This window comes from Mus caroli, unplaced genomic scaffold (assembly GCF_978045245.1).
Source record: "Mus caroli unplaced genomic scaffold, Mus_caroli_1 scaffold_7, whole genome shotgun sequence".
In the NCBI taxonomy this organism is placed as follows: Eukaryota; Metazoa; Chordata; class Mammalia; order Rodentia; family Muridae; genus Mus; species Mus caroli.
The window spans coordinates 238,670-266,179 of NW_028227262.1; the positions used below are offsets into that span (position 1 = coordinate 238,670).

At 39.8% G+C, this 27,510-nt stretch overlaps 1 protein-coding gene across 4 annotated transcripts; it reads right to left on the minus strand.

Moving 5' to 3' along the window:
- Positions 1-27,086, minus strand: Resf1 (retroelement silencing factor 1). 4 transcript variants are annotated; one of them, XM_085839750.1, is made up of 6 exons: positions 26,534-27,085; positions 26,056-26,115; positions 16,008-16,042; positions 6,149-10,495; positions 4,455-4,535; positions 1-1,092 (listed from the first exon to the last, which is right to left on the minus strand). In XM_085839750.1, exons 4-6 carry the CDS (start codon positions 10,440-10,442, stop codon positions 935-937), a joined length of 4,533 nt encoding a protein of 1,510 aa, XP_085695876.1. In that variant the 5' UTR covers positions 10,443-10,495; positions 16,008-16,042; positions 26,056-26,115; positions 26,534-27,085; the 3' UTR covers positions 1-934. The 4 variants fall into 4 exon arrangements, with proteins under 4 accessions (XP_085695876.1, XP_029334437.1, XP_021021112.1 ...); XM_029478577.2 differs by lacking the exon at positions 16,008-16,042 and having other exon boundaries at positions 1-1,088; positions 26,534-27,086; XM_021165453.3 differs by lacking the exon at positions 16,008-16,042 and having other exon boundaries at positions 26,074-26,115.
- Between the last annotated feature and the right edge of the window lie 424 nt (positions 27,087-27,510).

Below are 27,510 nucleotides of genomic sequence, written 5' to 3' on the forward strand. Positions count from 1 at the left end.
TCATTTAAAAAATAAAAGTTTATTTCAAGTATGAAAAGTAATGTTAAGACATCTTCCAAAAACTCCATTCAGTTTAACAAAAGTATAAAACAAGACTTCTGAAAAAACCTTTACAATGAGGTACAAAATACTTGGAATATACTTTGACATTCACAATGGGCACTTTCTGAAAAATAAATTTGCTAATGTGCTTAGAAACAAGAATCTATTTACAGCCCCAGTCAAACAACCAAGTTACCTCAGGATGACAGCATTTCAAAATAAGGTTTGTATAAGCCACCCTCATTCCCCTTTTTTGGTTGCTGTTGTTTTGCTTTTAGAGAGAGGCTCCCATGTAGCCTAAGCTGACTTCACCAGACTCACTATTCTGTTGAGAATGACCCTGAATTCTTGATCCTCTTGTGTCCACGAGTCAAATGTTAGGGTCATAGGTATGCACCACTGTGCCAGCAAGATTTAAAACAGTAAACGTGAGCTAGGTGTGGTGGTGCAGGCCTTTAATCCCAGCACTCGGGAGGCAGAGGCAGGTGAATCTCTGAGTTCAAGGCCAGCTTGGACTACAGAGTGAGTTCCAGGACAGCAAGGGCTACAGAGAAACCCTGTCTCGGAAAAAACAAACAAAAAAACAAACAAAAAAAAAAACGAAAGCAAAACAAAACAAAAAACCCAGTAAACACAGTTCAACAATGCAGATCACTGCATCATTAGCATACACTTTGTAGTTCCCAGACAAATGCAATCTTTCTTTTTGCCTGCTCACCAGCAGCTAATCCTCCAACATTTCAGTCACATAGCATCAGTGAAAAGCTATACAGGAACTTCCTTGGCTGAGAAATCCCAATGTGACCGTCCTGAGGTATTTTCTGCAAGGGAGCCTGAAAAGAAAAGACTAGGGGTGTTCTGTTGGTAAAAACAAAACCACGACTTCCTGGGACTATTTAACTGGACTACTCCCGAGGCTTCTGCTTCTCTTCTCAAGATACATCTTTTTGTAGGTCCGGAACATGATATTTGATTCTTTTACTGGGTTTTGTAGTATTTCAAATTCATCCGCACTGAGGCTTCTCTTAGAAAGTCTTGAGTCAGCACTATCTGAGAAAACAAAAATGATACTTAATGTTCAGTACAACAAATATACAACAATCAGAAGTGAGACAAAATGTACAGTATCTGTGTGGGAACAGAAAACAAAGCCAGATAGCTGAAATGGCAGTGCATGCCTATAATCTCAGCATTTTCAAGGTTGGGGAAGGAGAATCTTCAACTCAAGGCCAGTCTGAGTTTCACAGCAAAAATTTGCCTCAAAAAACCAAAGGAGGACCTAGAGAGATAGTTTAGTGGTGGCTATCTTTAGCCTCAGCACTTGGGAAACAGAGGCATTTAGATCTGAGTTTGAGGCCAGCCTGGTCTATCTAAAAGGAGAGTTCCAAGCCAGCTAAGACAACATAGTGAAAACTTGTCTCAAAAAAAAAAAAAAAAAAAAAAAAGAAAAAAAAAAAACAAAAAGCAAGCTATTTGGTTTTGTTTTCCAGTACTTACATCCTAAGGGCACACAACTGCCTATTAGCGCTACGGAATTCAATGTCCTCTTCTGGATTCTAAGGGCTAACATCCACATGCACATCACCCCCTCCCCTGCCATATATACACATAATTAAAAATAAAAACAAGCTGGGCAGTGGTGGTGCACACCTTTAATCCCAGCACTTGGGAGGCAGAGGTAGATGGGCCTCTGTGAGTTCAAGCCAGCCTAGTCTACAGAGCAAGTTCTAAGACAGCTAGGTCTACACAGAGAAACCCTATCTCAAAAACAAACAAATGGCCAAACAAAATGGAGAAAATATAGAAAGGTAGCCAGGCACAGGACTGTGACCCAGAACTTAGAAGGTGGAGGTAAGATGATCAGAGTGCAAGCTCATAGTATCAACTATATACAAAGTTCAAGTCCAGCCTGGGCTATATAAGACACCATCTTTAAGAAAAAAGCAGAAAAATGAGCAATAAAAAGTGTGGCCATTTCCAAACAGTGAATGGAAAGGGTGTAATTTTGATATTCTAGCTTTGCTTCTCTACCTTCTAAACATTTAGATGGAACTCTCTCACCTCAGGGGCCTCATTATCCTAGTCACTATACCTGCACACTTTCGATCCTGCTATGCCCACATCACGGGAGCCCCAAAGAGACCACAACTCCGATGCAAGCACAAGATAGTCTTTATTCAGGCTTGAGCCTGGACCACAAACCCTTCTGATATAACAGGATTGAGAACAGCTCAAGGTCAAAGGAAATGGGGTTTATAAAGGTAAAAAAACCTGGAAGCAGGGATTTCCAAGCCTTGGCGTTACATGATTGGGTAAGAGGGTAAAAGAATGTTGGCCTTTAAGCTGATTGGTTCACAGCATCTGGTCAAACCACAAGGAGGGACCACACACCTAAAGGGAACATCTTGACTTGGGAACAACTCATGTTTTCTTAGCCTACCCTGTTATTATTGGCTAGCCACACCTGTTATGTCTATTTTGTAACTGCCAAGAATATCGTGTTTTTTTCTCAGAACTCAAGGGTGGGGGTCAAGACACTCTGAGGACAAGTTAATTTAAAACGGAGTCTGGGGGCTGGTGAGATGGCTCAGTGGGTAAGAGCACCCGACTGCTCTTCCGAAGGTCCAGAGTTCAAATCCCAGCAACCACATGGTGGCTCACAACCATCCATAACGAGATCTGGCGCCCTCTTCTGGAGTGTCTGAAGACAGCTACAGTGTACTTACATATAATAAATAAATAAATCTTAAAAAAAAAAAAAAAAAGATAGGAAAAACATTAAAAAAAAAAAAAAAAAAAAAAAAAAAACGGAGTCTGAAAAACCAAACTGGAATTTATACTTTAATCCCTTCAGCACTGAGTGTGAACCCAGAGCCTCATGAATGCAAAGCAAGCACTCAACCTACTGAGCTATATCCCAGCTCATCTTTTATTCCTTGAGATAGTACTAAATTCTATAACCCAGGTTAGTCTCTGGCTCTGTAATCCTCCTGCCTCATCCCCTCAAGTACAGGGTTGACAAGCATCAAACAGCATCACTAGCTAAACTCTTTCATATAAGCATTATCTTGATATTTCTATGACTCAATCTGTACATACTTACTTATACACATTTGAATCTCTATTCTCATCTTTGTTAAATTTGGAGCTAGAGAGAGATGACTCAGTGATTAAGAGTGCATATCCCTCTTGGAGTGGACACAAGATGTAATCCCAGCACCCATGTTGGTGGCTCGAAACTGTTATAAATCCAGCCCCAGGGGACCTTACACCTTAATGGCACTCATGTGCACAGACCCATAGACCTACTTATTAAAAATCTTTTAAATTTAAGTATCTTCTAAAAACATTATATCATTGTTCCTAGTAAAATTGTTTGTTTCCAATTTTAAGACTCTGAAACACTTTTAAACTAAGCAAAATTTCAGACACAACTCCTCAGTTCTACCTTCTAATTCTCAATGCACAAACCAAAGACAGTACATTCATTCCACTTTTAGCTAAACAGATAATGAGGATTCAGTTAATACAGTTTTTGTTTAGCATGCACAGAGCCCTGGACTCTACTCCCAGCAGCACATAAACCTTCAATATGTGGGAGGTAGAGGCAAGAGGATCAGTTCATGGTGAGTACAAGGCTAGCCTACCAGATAGTTGTTAAGCCTAATCTCCAACAAACGAATAAAAGCTACCATGATAACTAACTTTCTGTACTTTAAATACTTACACCATTATCCTCAATAAATTTTGAAGAAAGAGTCCAGGTCCAAGTCCCTATTCTAGCAATGTAATAAGCCAAACGACAAATGGGAATGTACTTGCCTACCTTGTTCAGGGAACTGAATGAATGAGCCTGCAAAAAATTAAATGGAGGCCAATCCAGCTTGCCCCAGATCTTAGTGAAGAGTTTAATCATTACAATATTCTTATTTAGATATCACTTGATACAATGTCAGAATTGAGGTCAGATCAGATTTAGAAAATCATTAATTCTAGCCCTACTCAGGGAAAAGATTCAAAACTCCCTTACCTAATTCAGTGTGATAGTATTATTTTCCTGTTAAAAGGAACTAGATCCTGGCTTCCTGCTCCATCCTGACAGAGAAAACAATGCTATTTTACCTTCAGAAAAAAATACCTGTCAGCACTTGGGAGACAGAGGCAAGCGAATTTCTGAGTTCAAGGCCAGCCTGGTCTACAGAGTGAGTTTCAGGACAGCCAGAGCTACACAGAGAAACCCTGTCTCAAAACAAAAAAACAAAACTAAACAAAACAAAAACAAACCAAATGACTAAAAAATGATTATCAATAAAACTGTGCATTGTGATAATATTGTAATTATACCCATGTTATTCATACACAGTCTAGCAACTTAAAAACAAAACAAAAAAAGGAAACAGATGATGGCTTACCTCTTTGACTTGATTCAGGCATCTTTGTCCTTGTAGGGATGCATTTTAACCAGTCTTCTTTTGTACTTTTTATTCCTGAAACTGTTTAAATACTTGTTTTCAGATATATAACTTTTACTCCTCCATTTTAGCTTAATGAAAACAATCAAAACCTCACCTAAATGTATATAATACTGATGATATGCCATACCTATATTCCATAGGTAATTCAAACTTTAAAGGGCTTGAAAATCATTTTCCCCGTGTGTGTATTTTATAAGAAAATGAAGTTTTTAATTGTCACATTAAGAAAACATTTTCTTGGCTGAATCATCAACATTTCTCAGGGCATTTACAGGTATGAGAGAGGAAGCTACTGCCCCTGCTCAATTCCAAATTTCTATTTACACCCAAGTTCTCAGATTCTAAAAACCTAATACAAAATGCCTACTGAAATCAACCTTTTTTGGTTTTAGTTTTATTTGTTGTTGACAGGATCCCATTATGTATCTCTTGATGTAAACCAAGCTCGTCTCAACTACACAGAGATCCACCTGCCTTTGCCTCCTAAGTGTTGGTATGTGTCATCTTGCCTGGCCTTGAAATCAGCTATTTTAAACAAAATTATTTTTGTATTCTATACCTATAACCTTCCACAAAAAATACCATTTATGCTATAGTTTTATTCACCCCAACAGACATAACCAGAGGGGAAAAAAATACCAGATTAAAACTTCAACTAAAATCCCATATTTTTCCAATCTAGAGTTTTATTATACAACGTATTAGCTATAATACCTACAATTTCACAACCTCTTATGATCACAACTACTCATCCATATACCCCTTTAGTTCTGCCTTTCACAGAGATGCTACCTATGACTCATAATTGCTATTTTGGTTTCATTGTTTTTAGTTTTTAAAACAAAGTCTTATAGCCAAAGCTGGACTTAAATTCCCTAGATTCTTCTGCCACCAGCATTCCACATGTGCTACTCTGCCCAGTCACCATTTAGACCTTTGTGACTAATTTGAGATTAACTTGTTCCAAGCACATACAGCTCTCAGGCCTTCTATTTAATAGGTAAAATAGATGCTACCTTTTAACTTTGGGGATAACTTCATCCTCAGTGTCAAAGTAACAAAAGTAACAAACTGACCCACTATTAACAAGTACAGTACCTTCCAATATTTGGAACAAAGTTTCACACAGGAGCCTCTTTGAAATTACAAGTACAAAAGGAAACTAAAACCTAGACTCTGGCTGTGGTTCAGGGTCTAATACCAGTGGTTTGACCACCAATACATCAAGACTCAAAACTTCTTGAAATAAATGTACACTTGATACTTTTAAAACTTTCACCACAAAAATAAATAAATAAATAAAATGCTTTTCATAGTGTAGTCTCTTTGGGACTAAATATTTGTATTCAGTAAATGTTAAAGTTGAAAATATTGTCAGCACTAACTTACTATAATTTAAAATAAAAAGCAACAAACATTAAAAAAAATACTGCCCTATTTACTCAGTCACTCCTAGGATTACACTTCTACTGTAATCCAATAGTTGGGCACGTGGCTTACACACTTGGGAGATGAAAACAAAATGACCAGAATTAAACCAACCTTGATGATGGTTTAATACCAGTTTGAACTATGTGGAACTTCCCCCATTCCTCCATGAAAAAAAGGGAGAGAAAAAAATTATACTGGACCTTGCACAGGTGCTTGCTCTTTCTCAGGACCAGGATCATCCTGCTTGTCAACAGTGCTTGTATTCTTCAATAGCACATCTGGACATAATTTAAACTCCAGCATACTAGGTTTGTCTATGTCTTTTGTCTTGGGTGTATATTCCCCACTCTTTTTCTCTGTACTAAGCTTCTTGGATGCACTATCCAATTTGGTGAGACATATGCTTTCCCGTTCTGTGCATTTAAATGCAACTCGATTCAGGTACTGTTTCCTTTGTTCTTTTAGCTGGAGAGGCATCTGGTTGGACTCATTACTCTTTCTGGTCTTATTAAACATTTTGTCAGGCTGCTTCCCATCAAACTTTCCTTTATTATTATCTGACACACTGTGTGTTCTAGACGCCTCAGAGTGCTGGATCTTGAAGTCTTTACCATTGCTGCTAGAATTATGTTCCAGTTCTTTTGCGGTCTCTGCACTGATACTCTGCCCCTCAACTAACTTTCTCCAGCTTACTGCTGCAGAATGCTTACTGATCTTCGTGTGCCCTGAGTCACATAACACACTTTCTACACAGAGGTTTCTGGAAGCATTATTCCCAGTTACATGTTTGTCTTTCTGCCGTTGTAAATATTCCTGCACTGTTATAACTCTAGTACTCTTAGAGGAGCTACCCTTTGGGTCTGAGGACTCAGGACTTGGGACAGTCTTTTCTTGAACACTGGCTCTTTCATTTGACTCTGTAAGAATACTGCACAATTTGAGTGTGTCTCCAGCATTTTTGTTCTGTTCTTGCTTTTCATATTTCTTCTTTTTTACTTCTACATCTGGAATAATCACGTGGTCCGTCTTTCTTTTTTCAAAATATTTCAACCTGGAGCCACCTGCTTTGAATTTTAGTTTTTTCTTTTCTGGTGATACTGACTGTACTGAAGAGGTATTACTCCTGCACGGATCTGTGTTTGACGAAAGTTCTATAGGTGCTTTTACTGGACCCAAGTCTTGGGATGTGTGTTTTCTCTGTAGGCTTTCCTGAGAGGCTTGTTTAGAAAATGGCATATTTTTAGCAGAGTTAGAAGTTGTTACGTGAAGTATTTCAGGGGCTGCTATCTTATTGCTTTTTGAGGGGTTTGGTATGTCATGTTTAGATGAAATATTTTTTAGTTTTTGCTCCATTTTCAGTGAGCTATCATGCCTTATTTTAAAATTACCTTTTTTATCTTTTTTGTAACATTTAGCTGAAAAATGACAGGCTAATTCCTGTCCCTCCCTGCTGTCTTTTGTTTTAGATGCTTTGGTCTTTTCACCATGCACTGCAGAAAAATGGCCTTCCTCAGTTGCTTGTGTCAAAGGAGTTTTTGAGTTATCAGAAACAGGGTTAATTTCAAAAATAGTGATTCCACTATTGCAGGGCTGCTCTCCTTGTTTGCTGCTGTTGATGTCCAAACACTGGTCTTTCCCCTTCTTTTCTGTGGAACTGCAATGACACTGTGGCACGCCTTCATAAACCATTGAGAGCCAACCCAAGGCACAGCAATGGATTTTGTCTTTCTCTGGGTCCAACATTCCAAGGTCATGACTTTCTTCTCTAGGGACCTGTGAGTCAGATGGGCTCTTTACTTCCTCAACAATTTCTTTATTCTCAGGTTCTGCCAACTTGTCACAGGGCTGACCATCTTCAGGAAATAGTTCTTTGATTTGTTCAGAGTTTAATACTGTAATTTTTATTTGGTCTGTGCTATCCCCAGACATATTACTAGTTTTACCACCAGTTTGATTTTCTAAGATTTTATGTGTCTTTTGTTGGTCCAAAGACACTTCATGTCTGTTAAAAGTTTCAATGCCATAAGGGAACTCTTTTAAAAGCTCTGACAGTTGGTCATGTAGGTATGAGATAGGTTCACTTTCATCATTAATCTCATTTATTGCAGGAAGACCATGGTCTGACTTATTGAACATATCAGTTTCCCGAGGGTGAGGATCCTGCTGAATAGCAGCTGTACTTTCTTTTCTACCAGTGTACTCCCTACTGCTTTCCTCTATGGCTTCTCTGTTTGCTTCCACATACTCACTAGATGCTGGCTCTTCAGGCTGCAGAGGCTCTGGCTGCTCAAGGACCTCATGAGGAACATCTGTGCACTGTACACACTTATCTTTCTGTAAGCTAAAGTCTTTATTTTCAGTGGTATCATATACTTGTTCTTGTTGACTATTAATTACCTGATTAGGTGAAGGTTTCTGGGGCTCAGTTTGTACAGAGTTGAATATCTTAGCTATCTGGGAATTGTAAGATACATCCCCTTCTGCAAGAGAACAGATACTTTCAATTTGTAACATAGGTCCACTCACAATGGTGCTGTCCATAGGCTTAGGCAGAACTTCAGTGCCCAGGGGAGAGTGTTTTCCTAAGTTGCTATCAGCTATGTCTGAATCACCCTGTATTGGTTTGTGCTGCTTTTCCTTATGAACAGGCAGAGGAATCTCTGCTGATATGTTATTACCTGCTACAGCTCCTATAACATCAAAAGGTAAAGCAACAGCTTCTGTCTGTTGGGTTTGTAAGCTACAAACACTACCTTCCTTAACAACTGGATACAGTGTTTCAGGTAAAACTTCAGGCACTGACTCTTTTCCAGGTAAGGTATTAGTATCTAAAAGAACTAAAGGCGACACCACAGCAATCTGAAGCTCTGTTCCTTTTCCAACAGCTACACAGGAAGACTCACAGCTCGGTGTGAGAACTGGCAATACTGTTTGTGATGAGCTCATTTTCTGAGAATTTCCAGCACCGGAACAAAAACTCTCAACATGAACTTCATTTGTGGGATTGGAACTGCCCACTACTGTTGTACTGATTCTTGATGTGTTACACTGTTTTTCTTCTAAAGGTTTTGGAACATTTTCTTCTGTGGTTTTTGAAGGTTGGTTTTTCCAAAGAGAAAGACATGTTGCTAGCAATTCCATGGAACAGTCATTGCCATTTTTAGCAGACATTTCTTTTGCTGAAAATTCAGAATGCTGAATTGGTTCAGTATAAGAAGTATTAGCTGTTTTACTACAACCAGCTGCCATCAAAAGACTTTTATTAATTTTAATTTTTCTTGCAAGTTCTGAAAACTTCTTTTTGATTTCTACTAGAGTTTTAATATCCCTCGCCAGCTTTTCTTTTGTGGCATTTGTATCTATTACTTGATTTGTATTTGGATTGTAGGTATATTTTCTTTTTTCTTGATTATTTTGAACAAGTGCCTGAACACCATCCCCAGAAGGTCTAACAGATTCACTGTAAGGCTGCTTGGTATTTATTTTCACCTCAGAGAATTGTCCAATGCTGACTTTCTCATTAGGGTTCTGCCACTGCTGCTTAAAGCCTCTATAAGTATCTTTCTTTTTTTCAGATGAGTGCACTTCTGAACTCTGAGGAACTTCCATAGGCAAGTGTTTAGAACCAGGCTGAGCATTCTGCACATGTTGGTTTCCATATCTACAGCTGTAAGGAAGGGCAGAGAGTCTTTTGCTGGCTTCTGCAGCATACTGATGTGATGACAAAGGTACAGAATGCTTTGACTGTAAGCTCTGTGTATAAGTTGGGAGCTGATTATTTTTAACTTGTAATGATGTAGTAGCTGGCAGTATGTAGGAGTATTGCTTTGGAGGTGGCCTGTATTCAGGATAAGTAAGTTCGTTGGATGTATACTGTGTCCAGTCAACGAGCTGATCTGGTATAAAGTGATTAAGTCCCTGACTTCCTTGATGTGTCATAGGTACTTTTCCAGAATGTAAAGGAGTCATTTGTAGTTGCACAGAATAGGTATCTGATGTGACAAGCTGATTCTGTGGTGGATGCACGTAAGGCATATTAGTCCCCCCGTTGGGATTATGAGATATGGTTGCTTCTGTATGGGAAGGCAACCAGACATTCTGCATCACTCCTGAAGACACTGTTTGCAAATTGTGGTTTGGTTGTTGTGGTCCTTTACCATTTGTAGATACAACTCTTTCCATTGAAGACTGCGAGGCCACAATTGTTCTGCTAGGCATATTAGAAACAGAGATCTGAGTCTGAGGAGTTATATAATTTCTGCCACTCAGAAGTGGCTGTGAAACTGAATTTGAATTCCCAGAATACATGCATGCTTCTTGGTTATGGGGAGAATAGTTGAAAGAACTTTGAGATGCTTCTTGGTTATGGGGAGAATAGTTGAAAGAACTTTGAGATGTTGTAGAAGTCATTAAAAAATGCTGCAAGATAGATGACTGGGTTTTAGAATATGGTGGGGGTTTGGCAACATTCTCTTGTTTTGTATTCCAATTCATAGTTGATCTGACTTAGCAGTATTGTAAAGTCTGTGGTTTTGAATGTCATAGATCTGCAAGAAATACAAATAAAGATCTTTTATTAAAAACTTTTCTCTCCACCTCCCCCCCCTCCCCCGCCCCCCAGACAACCTTTCTGGCCTAGAACTTCTTCTGTAGACCAGATTGGCTTCAAACTTATAATAATCACACTGCCTAGACAAAATTTGGGGAAAAAAAAATAGAAGTAAACCATGTCTATGGTAACTAAAGAAGGACCTCAAATTAATAAGCTGTACACTTAATCTAGAAAGAGAATTAGTATAGCGAGCTGCAACAATAATTGAGAAAAATGTCAAGATCAATGATAAAGATCCACTCTGAAGAAAGATGCTATCACTCCGTTACATTTAAGTGGTACTTTTCTACTTTTATTATTTTTGAGGTGTAGGTGATGGACTAGAGTCTCAGGCATGCTAAACATTCATTCTAACACTAACTAGGTATGTTAACCTGTTTCCACTTATTTTGATAATTTCTTTAGTCCATGCAATCCATGCTAGTTGTAAAGCAAAGCTTACATAAAAATTTCTTACTGAACATCCCCAACACATAATTATATTGAAGTACACAATACTATCTTCTCATAAAATTTCTAAGCATAAACAAAAATTAATAAATAAAACTTCCCACCTTACTCTCAGCTACTGAAGAAGCTAAACAAGATTGTGAAAATGTCTGGATAATGTGGAGAGACCCTATCTGGAAAAAAAAAAAAAAATCAAACAAAATCTAAAACACCCCCCCCCCCCAAGACAGGGTTTCTCTGTGTAGCCCTGGCTGTCCTGGAACTTACTCTGTAGACCAGGATTGGCCTTGAACTCAGAAATCCGGCTGCCTCTGCCTCCCAAGTGCTGGGATTAAAGGCATGCGCCACCACTGCCCAGCCTAAAACATCTTTTAAGACAAATGGAATCGTACCAAACTCAATCTACTGTTTGTATTTCATTATCATACACAGGCAGGTTATTTTATTTTATTTCACTAAAAATGTTATCTACTTACATAACATTCTACTTGTGGCTATATCACTCCTGACATACCAAGAAGTGTACTTGAGACAGCACTGGTTGTACATGTCTATAATTAAGAAGCTAAAGCAGGCAGACAGCAAGTTTAAGGAAGCTTACCTGGGCAACTCAGTGAACCCCCCTCCCAATCTCAAAGTAAAAAGTTAAAACTATGGGGGTCCAGATGGTCTGCAGTTTCTTTCTTAAGCACAAACTCTGACTAAAGTGTGACTACATGACTTCAGAACACTGCAGGCATGAGATGATGTCTAAGTAGAAATATCCTCTAGCACAAACAAGACCACAAGACTAGAGAAGTATGGAAGAGGAACTCAGAGAACAGGGCAAAGAAGCCTTACATTCAATTCTATCTTTAGTAGATAGCTAAACTGCTGTAGGAACAGCTGTGGAAAAAGAAAACCTAATCATTCTTGAAGTGAAGCCAGAGGTCTGTCTAGCACTGCCCCGCTTCCAGGACCCTGTGCTGTCTGGGGCTGTACTAGCCTAGTCATAAAGACAAAAAAGGAAAAACATATTTGATTCCTAGTGCAAAACTACATCACTTGCAATGCACTGGCTGACAGGAGCACCTTCTTTTCCTTCCTTTTGTCAAGACCTTCTTTTGCTTACATATCTGAGTGTACACTACTGAGGTAAGAGGAAGAACCACCCAGGAGGCAGTCAGCACCAAAAGGATAGAACTTTCAACCCCACCCATAGCTTTAGAAAGAAAGAGCAGCAGAGCTTAACTCTACAAACACCACTATTGAGTGAGATGTGATGCAAGGTAGTATTGAGAGGGTAGTGTGTTCTGACTAGAAATGAAAACCCCACCTAAGCCATTAAAAAAAAAGGCTTGCCATAGCCACCTCATCCTTCAGTTTTATTGAGTATAAAAGGAAAGGACTGTCATAAGACACCCCTTGCCGGGCAGTGGTGGCGCACGCCTTTAATCCCAGCACTTGGGAGGCAGAGGCAGGAGGATTTCTCAGTTCGAGGCCAGCCTGGTCTACAGAGTGAGTTCCAGGACAACCAGGACTATACAGAGAAACCCTGTGTTGGGGGTGGGGGGGGAAGATACCCCTTAATTTTACAATTGTCATCAGAAATGCAAGACTCCCAGGAATGGGAACTGGGACTGTCTTGTGGAACTGAGCCATTTAACTAGTAGAATTTGATGATACAGGATTGGATGGGAGGGCAGGATACCCAGAATGTATACACACACAAAAAACACTAGAGAATAAGTTGGCAGGAAGAAAACTCCCTGTTGTCACAAGTGTTATATGAATATGAGAAAAAGGCATTAAAACCATGTGGATTATGTTAAGACACACTAGAGTTGCTGGCAAACCAAAGGAACCTGCAAGGAGCATACCCTGAAGATAAACTTTAAGATACACAAAAATTCTGGACTTCAAGGCTGCAGAATCAAGAACGTTGGCAGAACATTTTGCTATGTTTTATGTGTGCGTATTTGTGTGTGTGTGTACACAGTACAAAATGTTATCAGTACTTTACCACTGTTCCAGTTCTGGACAAAGCTCCCCAAATACCAACAGATTTGAGACTGGGTCTCACTATTTTGTCTTATCTGACTATTAACTTGAGGTAATCCTCCTGCCTCTCTACTTCTCAAGTGCTGTAATTACAAAGTATGTTCAACCATGACCAACTGAAAACAGCTATACAGGTAACCCCATGATAGAGGTTGGAGAATAGAAACCACTGGATCTGGGAATTCTTTGGCCAGCTAGCCTATATGAAATGTCCATTCCTGGCTCTTACATGGGTGTTGGGAACTTAAATTTGGGTCTACTTGGTTAAATAGTAAACACTCTTACATCCTATATATTTTGGTTATTTCATAGGAGCATTTAGTGATTTGGATGAGAATGGTTCAATGTAGGCTCATATATATGAGTACTTAGTTCCCACCATTTGGTGGTACTATTTGAATGGGATGAGGAAATGTGGCTTTTTGGGGGTGATGTTAATGGGGATGGACTTTTGAGGTTTTAAAAATGGGGGTATTATTAATAGAAGTGGTTTTTAAAGCCACACCGTTCCAAGTTAGCTCTCTATGCCTCATGTTGATGGACCAAGATAAAAGCTCTCAGCTACTGCTTAAATTGTCTTAGTCATGGTGTCTTGTCTACACAGCAATAGAAAATTACTAAGAGCATAAATTGGTTTTTGGAGCCAAAATATAGGATTTTCTTAAAATTTATCTACTGAAGTATATTTTACATATTGAGGGGCATAATATAATTTGATACATGTTCTCAATGCACAATGGTTAAAGGTTAAATGAGGCAGTAAGCACTTCCACCTGTTTAAATTTTAATCATTATTTTGGAGAGAGACTTCTTTTTTTTAAATCTTGGAGGCCAACTTTTTTTAAATTAATTAATTAATTTTATTTATATGAGTACACTGTCACTGTCTTCAGATGCACCAGAAGAGAGCATCAGATCCCATTAACAGATGTTTGTGAGCCACCATGTAATTGCTGGGATTTGAACTCAGGACCTCTGGAAGAGCAGTCAGTGCTCTTAAGCGCTGAGACATCTCTCCGGCCCCCAAGACTTTCTTGTTATTTTTAAACATTCATAAAAATTTCTAAAAGCTTAAGTTTATCAAATACTGTTTTACTTAAATGACTCTACTATGCTATGCCCAAATCAGAAATAAGCTGGGTATAGTGGAACTGCTTGAATTCATAGCACCTGGAAGGAAGGCTAAAGCAGGTGTGTCATAAATTCCAGGCCAGTGTGGACTGCACAGCAAGGCCCTGTCTCAAAAACACAAGAGCTAGGGAGATGGCTCAATGGGTGCTAGGGTTAGCTGTATTGGTCAACTAGTCTCAATGAAGAACTGTCTAGATTAGGATGCCCTGTGGACATGTCAATGTAAGACTGCTTTCATTATGTTAACTGTTACTGTGACCACTCAGTCTACTATATGCAGCACCATTCCAAAAGTTTGGACCCTGAGCAGTATAAAAGAAATTAGAGCTGGGCAGTGGTGGCACATGCCTTTAGGGAGCAGAGGCAGTTTGAGGTCAGCCTGGTCTACAGAATGAGTTCCAGGACAGGCAGGATATACAGAGAAGCCCTGTCTCAAGGAAAAAAAAAAAAGGTGTGTGTGTGGGGGGGGGGGGGGGGGGGTGTCTGGCGAGATGGCTCAGTGGTTAAGAGCGCCGACTGCTCTTCCGAAGGTCCAGAGTTCAAATCCCAGCAACCACATGGTGGCTCACAACCATCCATAACAAAATCTGATGCCCTCTTCTGGAGTGTCTGAAGACAGCTACAGTGTACTTACATAATAAATAAATCTTTAAAAAAAAAAAAAGAAATCAGCACACATGCATACATTCTCTCAGGAATACTTCAAAAGTCCTTGCCTTAATCTCTTGCAATAACACACTTTAACTGTAATATCTTATCTCCTGTTTTGCACCTGGGGTCCTGAGGTATATATCTTCTTTATGACCTTCAGTTAATGGTTTCTGTGATCCCTTGGAATGTGCCCTAAGTTTTAGAAGTCTGCTTTATCTCTGAATAAAAGGAACTCAAATGTCTGGGGACTAGAGGGTGTGCCTTTTGGAAACAATGGTAACCTTTGCATGCTACCTGTTTCTGCAGAATAAATGCTCTTTGTCTTTGCATATTATCTGAATCTCAGGTCTTCCTTCAGCGATTTTCGGACCCTTATAATAACCAGGTATGATAGTTTGCACTTGGAGTTGGAAGGCTAAGGAAAGAGGTATTCAGATAGCTTACTACATAGTAACAAAACTTACTACCTAGAAGCAGACAAAGTCTACCATTTAGTTTTGCAGGAGATTTAATCTTATATGGTATTAGTACTATTTCCTACCAGAAACATGAGAAGATGATTATTTAAAAAAGTGTAGGAAGTTATAAAGCTGAGTTGAAGGAGGGTGGAGAGGATGGGGATGAATAGGTAAAGATTTTTAACTCAAAAATTTTATGAAGATTTTACTAAGACTCTATGATGCTTGTTAGTTTTAACAATCAACTTCATACAACCTAGAATCCATCGCCTAAAATAAGCCAAATGAGGGATTACCTATATTAAACTAACCAGTGGGTGACCTGATTATGCTAATTAAGGTGGTTCTGAGTCTGAAACTTCCTAAGAAAGTAAACTGAACACAGCATCACGCTCTCATTCTTGCTCTTAACTGTGGGGATGGAACAGGGTGCTTCAAATTCCTGCTTCAACTTCCCCACAATGATAGAGTGTACGCTAGAATTGTATGTCTTATAAATTTTCTTTCTCTTAAAACATGTTTTGTTGAGTTATTTGATTGTAAAGAGATGACAGCCAGCCCTAATCCGATGGCACTGTGTTTCTGCCTGCCCAAAAATGAACTTCTCTATTCCAGTCATTAGAGTGCCCAGATCTGTGTAATAATTTACACAGGTCCCCAGGATGACTAAAGGAACTTAATACGGAACCAGACATCCAATCCTTAAGGGCCACTGACCTTTTTCTCTGGAATGCCTGGGAGGTCCTAGTGGCCTGCAGGGGAGATAAGAATAGGATAATGGGCCCTGAGGTATTAACAGCTGCCTTTGCTTCTGTAAAACCTGATTATTGCTGCGGAAAAGGGATGAAATGGTCTTTTTATTACTGTATAGTGGGAAAGTAAGAATCAACTGAGGGTAGTAAAACAATTCTGCTCAGCTATGGATTCCATGGATTGTTGCAATACACACTTTTCTGATGTCCACCCTTGAAACTCACCTTACCCCACCTTCTGTACGTCATGCTGTTCAGCAATAAGGCTATTGTCCTTCTGCTAGCTGTAAGGATAAACTCATTTCATCTAAATCTGAATTGAGTCGAAATGTTTGGTCTTTCCCATGGATTTGAATACCACCACATTATCACAACAATAGGAAGGAAACTAGGGCAGGTGCTATTAACAGTCATATGAAAGACATAAAAGGTCCATCTTAGGGAGCCCAAACTACACATCAATATCCAAAAGTACCTACTTCTAGGTAGTGGACACTAGAAGTGAGGGTAGTGTCTGCTACCTAGAAGTAGACAATGTCTGCCATTTAGTTTTGCAGGGGATTTAATCTTATAGGGTATTACTACTGTCACCATTTCCCATGAGAAACCTGAGAAGATACTTATCAAAAATAAATATATAAAAGTATGGCAAGCTGAGTTGAAGGAGGGTAAAAGAATGTCCAGTCAATGTTTGCTGAGTGAATATTATCAGAAATCTCAGAACACTAAGAAAAACATTTAAAAAAATAGTAATAATAATAAATGTAACCAACATTTTTATGTGACAGGAAACTTCAGAAATGAAGACTCTAAAGAACGAAGATTAATGGAAACTATCCATTTTCAAGTTTAGATTTAAAGAATAAGCAGTTATGTAGACATGTGATTAGAGAGAGGGCTGGAGAGATGGCACAGCAGTTAAGAACTAGGTGGTCTTCTAGAGTACCTAAGTTCAATTCCCAGAAACCATCTGTTATTCCAGTCCCAAGAGATCCAATGTATTTTTCTGGCCTCACATGGTGCATGTGGACAAAACACCCATCTACATAGGGTAAATTAATTTAACTTTAAAAATGATGAGATAAGGGGCTGGAGAGATGGCTCAGCAGTTAAGAGCACTGACTGCTTTTCTGAAGGTCCTGAGTTCAAATCCCAGCAACCACATGGCAGCTCACAACCATCCGTAATGAGATCTGATGCCCTCTTCTGGAGTGTCTGAAGACAGCTACAGTGTACATACATATAATAAATAAATACATCTTTTAAAAAAATGATGAGATAAAAAGATAATAGTGAGTGGACATATGGAAAATCCAACCACACTTATCTGTCTGCTTTTTCTTGGTCTCCTTGTGGTACTTTCCTCTGGGTTTGGGGCAAGAACCTCTGTGAGTGAGGCTGGCAATCCTATAGTCAGGTCAGAGGAACCCTTATAGCCAGTTCTTACAAAGAAGCAGAGGGTAGAGGGCAGAATAGCCTTTCCCCATCTGTGGTTGGCTTCATGAAAAGGAGTTTAGAGACAGGAAGATGATAAGAGTGGAGAGAGACTGACATTAGAGGTCCCTTTTCTCCTTTCGTTCAAAGGACTCTGCTGGCCAAAGAGCTATACTTGAAGCTGGGTCCTGAGTCCCCAGGAAGGCTGACAGTAGGAAAGAATTAGTTAACAGACCATAGTATTACCTCACATTGTGAGGGATTTTGTTTTCATTCCTTGTCTAGGTACAGCACTTTCCTGCTGTCTGCCCTGGGACAAATCCTGAAATCCTCCTGCTAGTGCCATTCAGTGGCCCTTGCACATGCTGCCTTAACTCCTACCACAGGATATTAAACTTTTCCTGTACATATATATATATATATATATATATATATATACTTGCCAGCCTGCTTCTTAACAAGCTTTCACATTACAAAATGAAGTTTGTACAAACAGTACACTAAAGTGATTAAAGTGAAAACCAGTATTTCTAATTTACAATAAAGCACCAAAAAAAAAAAAAATCCACTAAAACTCTGCAAAATTACAAATGCCAACAATTCAAGGAATTCCAAAAGTATGATTTAGTCCATCTATAGTATCTCTAGCCTTCTATATCCTTAACCACAGTGGGGGAAAGGTCAGTCATAGGCTTCCTAGTCTGATAGGTTTTATATAATCAATTTCCCCAAATTTTACATTATAATACAACTCAAGTCTATAATAAATAAGTTAACCTATCAGAAATGTATATGTGCCAACAACTATAGGTGGGCAAAAACAAAGGTGGGTGTAACCCCAGCATCAGAGGCTGGAGAAAGAGGGTCACAGCTTTGAGGCCAGCTTTGCCTATGCAGCAAGATCCTGTCAAGAAAAACAGATGAGGGGGCTGGAGAGATGGCTCAGTGGTTTAGAGCAATGACTGCTTTTCCACAGGTCCTGAGGTCAATTCCCAGCAACCACATGGTGGCTCACAACCATCTGTAATAGGATCAGATGCCCTTTATTTGCTGTGTCTGAAGACAGCTACAGCATACTCATATAAACAAAATATATAAAAGTTAATAAAAAAACCAGATGAACAAAGAACAATACAAACTAAATTTAATCAAAGATTAAAAACAAGAGAAATGAGCCAGGTATGGTGGCGCACACCTTCAATCCCAGTACTCCGGAGGCGGAGGCAGAGGCCGGTGGATTTCTGAGTTCAAGGCCAGCCTGGTCTACAAAGTAAGCTCCAGAACAGCCAGGGCTATACAGAGAAACCGTGTTTCGAAAAACCAAAACAAAAGACAAGAGAAATTATGTTGGTACTGATTCTGTCATGTTTCTATTCTCTAAAGACTACTGCATAACAACGGTCTACATAGCACTTACTTTGTATTAAGCATTTTAAATAACCTAGAAATGACGTGAAGTACACAGGAGAATAAGCAGAACCTACAAATGTAAGCATACTCTGGTTTTGGTACCTCAAGGAGTTTTTTAGATACAGAACTGAGAATGGGGCTCAATGGTAGAACACAGAAGGCATAGTTCCACAATAGTCCAGAAAAGGAGGAAAGGATTATATTAATCAGTCAAAACATGGGCTACTGAAAAGCCAGCTTGGAAGTGGGTCATTCTTACACCCGGATGAAGGGGAAGGCTGTAAAGGTCCTGTTGATGGGAACTAGGACACAGAAGAACAATCTGTGGCTGTGTAAGTCTGATTCTTGTGGTTCTAAGTGAGTTCAGTGCCTCCAGTTCCCAAAAGGTATGCAAGAAGTGACCTAAGCTGGGTTGATCATTAATAAGAGTAAATCACTGTGGCAATTGTTTTTGTTTGTTTGTTTGTTTTGTTTTTAAGATTTATTTATTTATTTATCTATTTATTTATTTATTATATGTAAGTACACTGTAGCTGTCTTCACACACTCCAGAAGGCATCAGATTTCGTTACGGATAGTTGGGGGCCACCATGTAGTTGCTGGGATTTGAACTCGGGACCTTCAGAAGAGCAGTAGGCGCTCTTAACCACTGAGCCATCTCGCCAGCCCCCGTGGCAATTGCTATTATTTTTTTTTAATGAATTCAACTACAATACAAATTCTATTCAGAAGCATGAGCCAAAAAACAAACAAACAAACAAAAGGAGCCGGGTATGGTGACACATGCCTTTAATCCCAGCACTCGGGAGGCAGAGGCAGGAGGATTTCTGAGTTCGAGGCCAGCCTGGTGTACAAAGTGAGTTCCAGGACAGCCAGGGCTATACAGAGAAACCCTGTCTCGAAAAACTAAAAAAAACAAAAAAACAAAAAAACAAAAACAAAAACAAACAAACAAAAAAACCCCAGAAAACAAAAAACAAAACAAAACAAAACAAAAAGAACAAACAGAAGCATGGGCCAATCAATCAGATAACTTAATGCCACAGACTAGACAACATCTCAGTTAACAGCAGACTACATATATACAAGGCTGTGTGGTTTTACTCAATGTTGAACCTATCCCTTATGGCTATATTACTACTCTATCACTAGAATTAAATTTTACAGAAGTAAAATATCATTCCTTGAATTTTGCTCAGTGTCTTGTTTTAGTATTTATCCCAAGGAATATGACTCACTAGAGAGATAGACTATTTACACAGATTATTTACTATTTATTTGTGTTTGTGCATATGCAATATATGAGCAGGTGGCCTCAGGTCAGAGGGAGGTGTGAAAGCTCTGCAACTGGAGTTGCAGAGCTTCACAATACGGATGTTGGGAACCAACTCAGGTTCTGAAAGTACAACAACTGCCCTTAACTGCTGAGCCCATTTTTCTAGCCCTGAAGATCTTTTTTCTTTAGAAAGAGGGTCTCAATCTGTAGCTGAGGCTAGCCTAAAACTCAAAGAAATCCTCTTATCCAAGTAGTAGAAACCTCCCTAGAGTGCTGAGATCAAGACATGTACCACCATGCCTAATAAGCTAGTGGTCTTAAATATCTATAAAGTCCTAACAATTACCTTTAAGTATACATATTAAGTTGATGTGTGGTAAGGAAGTATAAGCCTTCAGAAACATTTCTGCAAGAACTACCACATGTAATCCCAGAACTTGGGAGAGGGAGGCAGGAGGATCAAAGTTCAAAGAAACCCTGAGTTCCCCTCTATAAAAAATAAGAGAGACAGATACAAGCAAGCAGTTAACTGACTGATAAAATACAAAACCGAGTTAGACATACAAAAATTTTAAGTATCAGTCCTTAAAAGTCGAATATGCCCCTTGGGGTACAGAGACCTCCTTGTGAACAACTGAATAATTCCTGTTAAGATGCCTGATGGAATTGTTTCCCTGTTATTTATAGGTCATGCAGGCTACACTCAAGGGTCTACTCTGTCTGATTATTCAGATTCTGTTCAGTTAGCTGTTTACAAGAACTTCAACACAGGCTTTTATGAGCCTCAGAAGTAAAACCTAGATCTTACAAACTGAAGGCTGGAGTTAACGATGAAAAGAGACTTAAAACATCCCAATGGTCCCATTAGCCAGTCTATCTTCTTGTCAGCACAATAAACAGGGTATGACAGATGCTACCATCAGAGTCACACTGCAATCCAAAAGTCATACAGCGTACTTTCTTGGCACCAGAAGACCATGGGAAACCATGACTAATAAAGCAGAGTTGATTATTTCCATTCATTAGTAGGTTACCAAGGGTTTGGTAATCAGCAAGAAGAACTTGGAGCAGCTAATGAGTGACAGTAATAGCCCCAGAATTTCCATGTTTCACTTTTTAAGATTTGCAGAACTGGAGGTGGTAAAATGTCTCAGGAGGCAAAGAAGTTTGCTGCCAACTAAGCAGAATTACTTCATTCACTTAGTTACTAACGAACTCCAAAATTTAAGCTACCCTAATCACAGTATTTGTCCACTGGTATGTGTTCTGTACCATAAGCCCTGATGAAAAGACAAAGGGAACTAACTAGTTCTATATCCTTGCCCAGGGGCAGACATTATAAAGTCTGGTCCAGGTTAGAGCCAGGGCCTCAATGGAGTTAGATGTTTCAGTTTCTGGGAACATGCCTTTTTCCCCTGAAGAAGACTGGCGCTATCTGTCTCAAGGATGTTGGGTGCTCAGTCTGTGATGCACTTGAGATATCCTGTGTCTCTTTGTGTACCATTGTTTGATTACCTTCCAGATGTCTTCATCACATTGTATGATAGCTTTCTGCTGACTCTGTCCCACTGTCCCCCTATAAATCCTAAGATGCTATTCTTAATAAACTTGCTTAGCATAAACTTCCAAACCTTAGCTTTCCTACCTTCTTTACTTCTCATCTCCTTATCCTCCCTCCTCTCAGAAACCTGCCACTTTAGAAAGACATGCTGATCCAAGTCAGTCGTGCAAAATTTAAATACACAGACTTGTCAGGATTTATACGACTTAGTTTTTAATGGCATAGTAAACAGTAAATTCCAGTCATGATGCACAAGCTGGCTTAGAACTCATTACACAGTAGAGGTTGACCTCATATTTGTGACCTACAAGCCTCAGTCTAATAGTCCTGATACTATTGACCTATGCTAACATGGTCAGCTAAAACAACAAAAACAAAAACCTCTGTGTGTGTACGTGTTTGAGACAGAAGAACCTTACTACATTGCTCTGTTTGTCCAGACCCGGTATTTGCCATAAAGGAGATAGGGACTCTGGGTTATACATTGATACCATGCTCAATAAAACTCCCTGGGTCAAAAGAATAAAGATGTTCTCTTAGTAATATCACTGTATGATTGTTCTCAAACTCAGAGGTCTACCTAACTCTGCCTCCCAAGTATTGAGACTAGAGGCATACACCATCACATGGGGAACATTTCCCATTCAAGCCATAACAATTAGCCAAAAAACTACCCATAAAGAAATGTTTGGGCTCAGATGGCTTCAGTAGTCACATTAAACCCTGAAAGTTTAAAATCAACTCTAAACAGAATGTTCCAAGATAAGGAAAAAAAAAACCTCAACTGAATTCTTTGAACCTAATATCATCCTGTACAATATGAAGATAATCTCTCAAAATACAGACATAAAAATCCCCTCATGAAATATTAATGCAAGTAAACTCCAAGTGCATACTAAAATTCTATGCCATGACTCTGAGATATATTCCAGTAATTCAAGGATAGTGCAACATCACAAACTAATGCAAAAAAAAAAAAAAGATTCAAAAAGGATGAAAATCAGATGATCTCAATAGATACAGACAAAGCTTATTTAAAATATCCCAACTCCCTTTCCAACTTGGGCCCAAGAGAATGACACCAGGAAAAAGGGGTGATAGGAAAAAGAAGGGTCATTCATTCTGCCAGCAACTGAAGTAGTGATCTAAGGGTAACATAGCATTAACATTCACTCGCAGGAAGGGGCTTTAAGAAGTATTCTTTCTCAGCACTTGTCTTACTCAGGGTTTCCATTCCTGGACAAAACATCGTGACCAAGAAGCAAGTTGGGGAGGAAAGGGTTTATTCAGCTTATACTTCCATATTGCTGTTCATCAACAAGGAAGTCAGGACTGGAACTCAAGCAGGTCAGGAAGCAGAAGCTGATGCAGAGGCCATGGAGGGATGTTCTTTACTGGCTTGCTTCTCCTGGCTTGCTCAGCTTGCTTTCTTTTTCTTTTTTTTTTTTTTAAAGATCTATTTATTTATTATATGTAAGTACACTGTAGCTGTCCTCAGATACTCCAGAAGAGGGCATCAGATTTCGTTACGGATGGTTGTGAGCCACCATGTGGTTGCTGGGATTTGAACTCGGGAACCTTCAGAAGAGCAGTTGGCGCTCTTAACCACCGAGCCATCTTGCCAGCCCCCAGCTTGCTTTCTTATAGAACCCAAGACTACCAGCCTAGATAGAGATGGTACCACCCACAAGGGTTCCTCCTCACTTGATCACTAATTGAGAAAATACCCCACAGCTGGATCTCATGGAGGCATTTCCCCAAATGAAACTCCTTTCTCTGTGATAACTCCAGCTTGTGTCAAATTGACACACAAAACCAGCTAGTACAGCACTCTAACTGTATTTGTAGAATGGAGATGGAGTTAGGGATAGGGTTAGGTCAGTCCTAAGTATATAAGCAGACTGCTTGCACCAATATACATTAATTCTAAGCAACTAGCAAGGCAAATCAAAATTGTTTAAAACAAGTGATTTTAAGTCATTGTTCGTCTTTAAAAAAAAGTTCTTTTAAAGCAACCTTTGTTTAATTTCTAATTGAAAAGCTTCCCAATTTGCACATTTTAGTATGTATGAAAATAAAAACCTCAACCTCCTCTAAGACTGCCTAAGAACCCAAGGCAGAAAATAGCACAGCTCAAAGATAGCTTTCACATCTTCAGGGTTGTTTGTTGGTAGTTCCAACCTCACTAGGCCCACAGTAACTACACCCTTCATTTACTAGTTAATTTAGCATACTAAGAATTTTAAGTACCCTGCCTCCAAAAACAAAAACCAGAATTCCCGGTCCTAAAGTTTCTTTCCATTTGCACTTAGTTTGCATTTCTATAGCCAGGGTCGGTGCAAACTCTTGCTTTACCTCAACCTGAATACTTCCTACTACTGTTTTTGCATGGATTAGTTTCCAAAGAAATTGTAAAGAAAGGGTGTTAAACCAAAACTTCTTGAAATTCACCTTTATTATAAAGTTTAACAAGATTGCAATTCCCTAAACAGCTAAATTCCTAAAATCAAAGCACTGATAATGTACAAGATATCAGAACTAATCAAACAGGTAAGAGGAAAAGAAAAAGGTAGGACAAGATAGCCACTGGTTGGTTTTGGCCACAAACACCCCGTAGAGAGGACAGCTTGGAATTGCAAATCTAATCCCAGAATTCAGGAGGAAGAACAGAAGAATCAGTTGAAGGTCATCCTTGCTGCATCAGAAGTTCAAGGCCAGCCTAGCTGTGAAATGTCTAAGGCTGTGAAAAATAGACTATGTGCCGGGAGCTATTTTAAGAGGGTTCTGGGCTGGAGAGATGACTCAGCGGTTAAGAGCACTGACTGCTCTTCCAGAGGTCCTTAGTTCAAATCCCAGCAACCACATGGTGGCTCATCTGTAATGAGATTTGATGCCCTCTTCTGGTGTGTCTGAAGACAGCTACAGTGTACTTATATATAACTAAGTCTTTAAAAAAAAAAAAAAAAAAAAAAGAGTATCTAAGAGGTTGGTTGACTGGCTGGTTTTGTTTGGGAATGATTTTTTAGACAGGATCACAATATGTAGAGTAGGCTGGCCTGGAACTAAGAGATTTGCCTGCCTCTGCTTCCCCCTTGTAACTTACCACAGTTCCATAATGTAGGTACTACTGTTATCCCATTTACAGATGAGAAGCTAAGCAGTAAAGTAAAATTCTTCTGAGATTTTACAGTAAGTGGTAGACCCAAGTTGGAGGGGTCAAGCAAGACCTGAATCCAAGTAACATAACTGTATATAAGGAACAAGATAAGGAATCAATACAATGGATGAATGTAACCATGGAAACCAAACCTAGAGTGGGTTGCAGTGGCCAGACAGGAGTATTTAAGGAACACTTAACCAATAATAATTAAAGCATTCACACAGTACTCCATTGGGAGTTTACCTTACTTCAACTTTATCATACTCATGCACACACTCTAGGCTTGGTTTCCATGGCTACATTCATCCATGGTATCATTTCCTTATCTTGTTCCTTACACTGTAGGAACCATAGCCCCCGTAGGCAGAAAAGGTTTTCTAACAGGTTTTATGGTCATGGACTGGAACCCTAGAGATCACTGAGTTTAAGTGCTTAAAGACATGACTCAATAGTTGTGGCCCTAAAAGTGGTCCCAGCACTAACATGTGGCTATAACTGCCTGTAACTCCAGTTCTAGAGGATCCAGGCCTTCTTCTGAGCTCTACACACCAAGCACAAACTACACTTACATGTGGGCAAAACACTTATGCACATAAAATAAAACAAGTTAAAAATAAATAAGAAACAATCCCTGGTACTACATTCCCACCAAAAGTAAGAGCTAGCCTCTGCCTAGGTAACTTTAATTCACCAGCTACCATAATCTTTTCCAGGGTAGCAATCTGGCTCAGAGTTCTATCTCAAACACTGCCAAAATTCAAAACAAAACAAAAAATGCAAAAATCATCTCTCCTCTATCTCATTAAGGCAAAAAATAAAATTGTTAAGTACCATACCAACAAGATTATTTCTTAAGCTTTGCCATCCAATCTACTGTGTCCCATTGGATCTGTGACAGTTTTGTTTGGTGATAGTTTTTTGAGTCTTTCACTATGCAGTCCTAGCTAAACTGAAATTTGGTATGTAGACTAGGCTAGCCTTTAACTCAAAGATCTGCCTGACTTGGTCTCCCAAATGCAAAAATTAAAGGCAAGCACATGCCAGGCCAAGTTCTGTAGGTTTAACTAGTGTTGATTCAATGATACTCTTTATTCTAAAATAAGTTAGTCCACAGTACAATGTAAACAGTCATCCAGTAGAACCAGGATAGGCTTTATAAAAGGCAGACTTACCTGTAAATACAATTTTACCTTTTAGTCTCTTCCACAAGGAGTATATTCACGCCTCTAATTCTATGAAAAGCAAGAAACAAGAAAGCAAGAGTTAAGGTCTAGTACATTTCCCTTACAGTGTCACTGAGACCATACTAAGTTTACTGAATTGATTTCAAGTGTGCTAAAAACAAAACTACTTAATTAGGCTACTCTGAAAAATATTCCCTGCCACTATAATTCAAGCGGGCTTCTCCAAGTCCACTACTGCCCTGTAATACCAAAGCAAAAATACTTCTTAGGTAATTTTAGTGGACTGATAAAAGAGAACCTGATTGGGGCTGAGTGGAGCAATAACTAAGACCTTAGTATATCTGCATGGTAACAAGAAACAAACTTAAGATTCCCCTTAACTGTAACACATCCAGCAGACAATTTAAATCCCCACGCAAGTTCTGTAGCTGGCCTACTGAAATGCACGCCAGCTCACCCACTTTACCTGTTTTTCCATTTTTCTAGGAAGGCACTCTTAAGTACCACAAATGCAAACAGATTCGGAGATGCTGCGGGCCGCGGCGCTCACACAGGCCTGGGCGCTCGAAGGCGGAGCGCGAGGCAATTCCGCTGGGTCGCAGGGGGGCCAAGGAGCGGAAGACCGAGACAGAAAGAAACCGAAAAACAAAACAAAGCTCTGCTTCTCCTTCCGAAACCGGAAGGGACGCTTAGCTGCAACAAGCCCGCCTGCTCCTCGGGCCTGCGCCCGCCCGGCGCGCAGCGACCCCGCGGTACAGCGAGGACCCGGGCGGCGCCCCTCCGCCGGGACAGAGGTGGCGAAAACCCAGCCCCGAGCCCAGGGGGCCGAACAAAAGCCCGATCCGAAGCGCTTACACGCCAATAGCAAGGGACGAGGCCTCTGCCAAGCGCAGAGCGCGCAGAGGTTTGGTGGCAGCTTTCGTTGGGGCGGGACCAGCTGGGTCCCCACTCCGCCCCCGAGCGCTTGCAAACAGGGCCGCGGTCCTAGTGCCGGGCAGGTGTGCCTTCTGCAGTCTGAGGGGAGAAAAAAAAGCTCAGCCTTGCACCTAGAATTTATATGAGAATCACCTGAGGGTGTAAGACCCCCAGGCCTTACAATCATATTATGATGGGTCAGCAAATCAGCAGAATATTTTTAAACTCATTGGTCAACTACTAATGTCGCGGGGAATTCTGGCAGCAAGGTCAGAGCAATTTGTGGTTTTTCTTGGAATTTAGTGGGAGGCGGGGCAGGAGAACTGTTATTTGTTATGGTTATTTCTTCGAGAACTGCTAATCTTGTTTTCGCAGCTTTAGACTTGGTCTGGTCATTTTGACCGCTAAAACTATATTTCTACAAGGGCTTCTGGAGTGAAACGTCAAGGGCCAGTGGAAATTTACTGTTGGGGTTCAGGAATCGCCACACAAACTGAAAAGAGTGAATTGGCCTGATGGAATTGGGCT

Bases quoted from the DNA above. Each gene is read 5' to 3' on its own strand.
- Resf1 (XM_021165453.3), bottom strand. From the start codon at position 10,442: ATGAATTGGAATACAAAACAAGAGAATGTTGCCAAACCCCCACCATAT. The intron at 4,536-6,148 runs GTCCAGTATAAT...GTATTTAAACAG, and splicing joins AGAGCAAGCACCTGTGCAAG to TTTCAGGAATAAAAAGTACA. The intron at 1,093-4,454 runs GTAAGCCATCAT...TTGTTTTCTCAG, and splicing joins GCCTGAATCAAGTCAAAGAG to ATAGTGCTGACTCAAGACTT.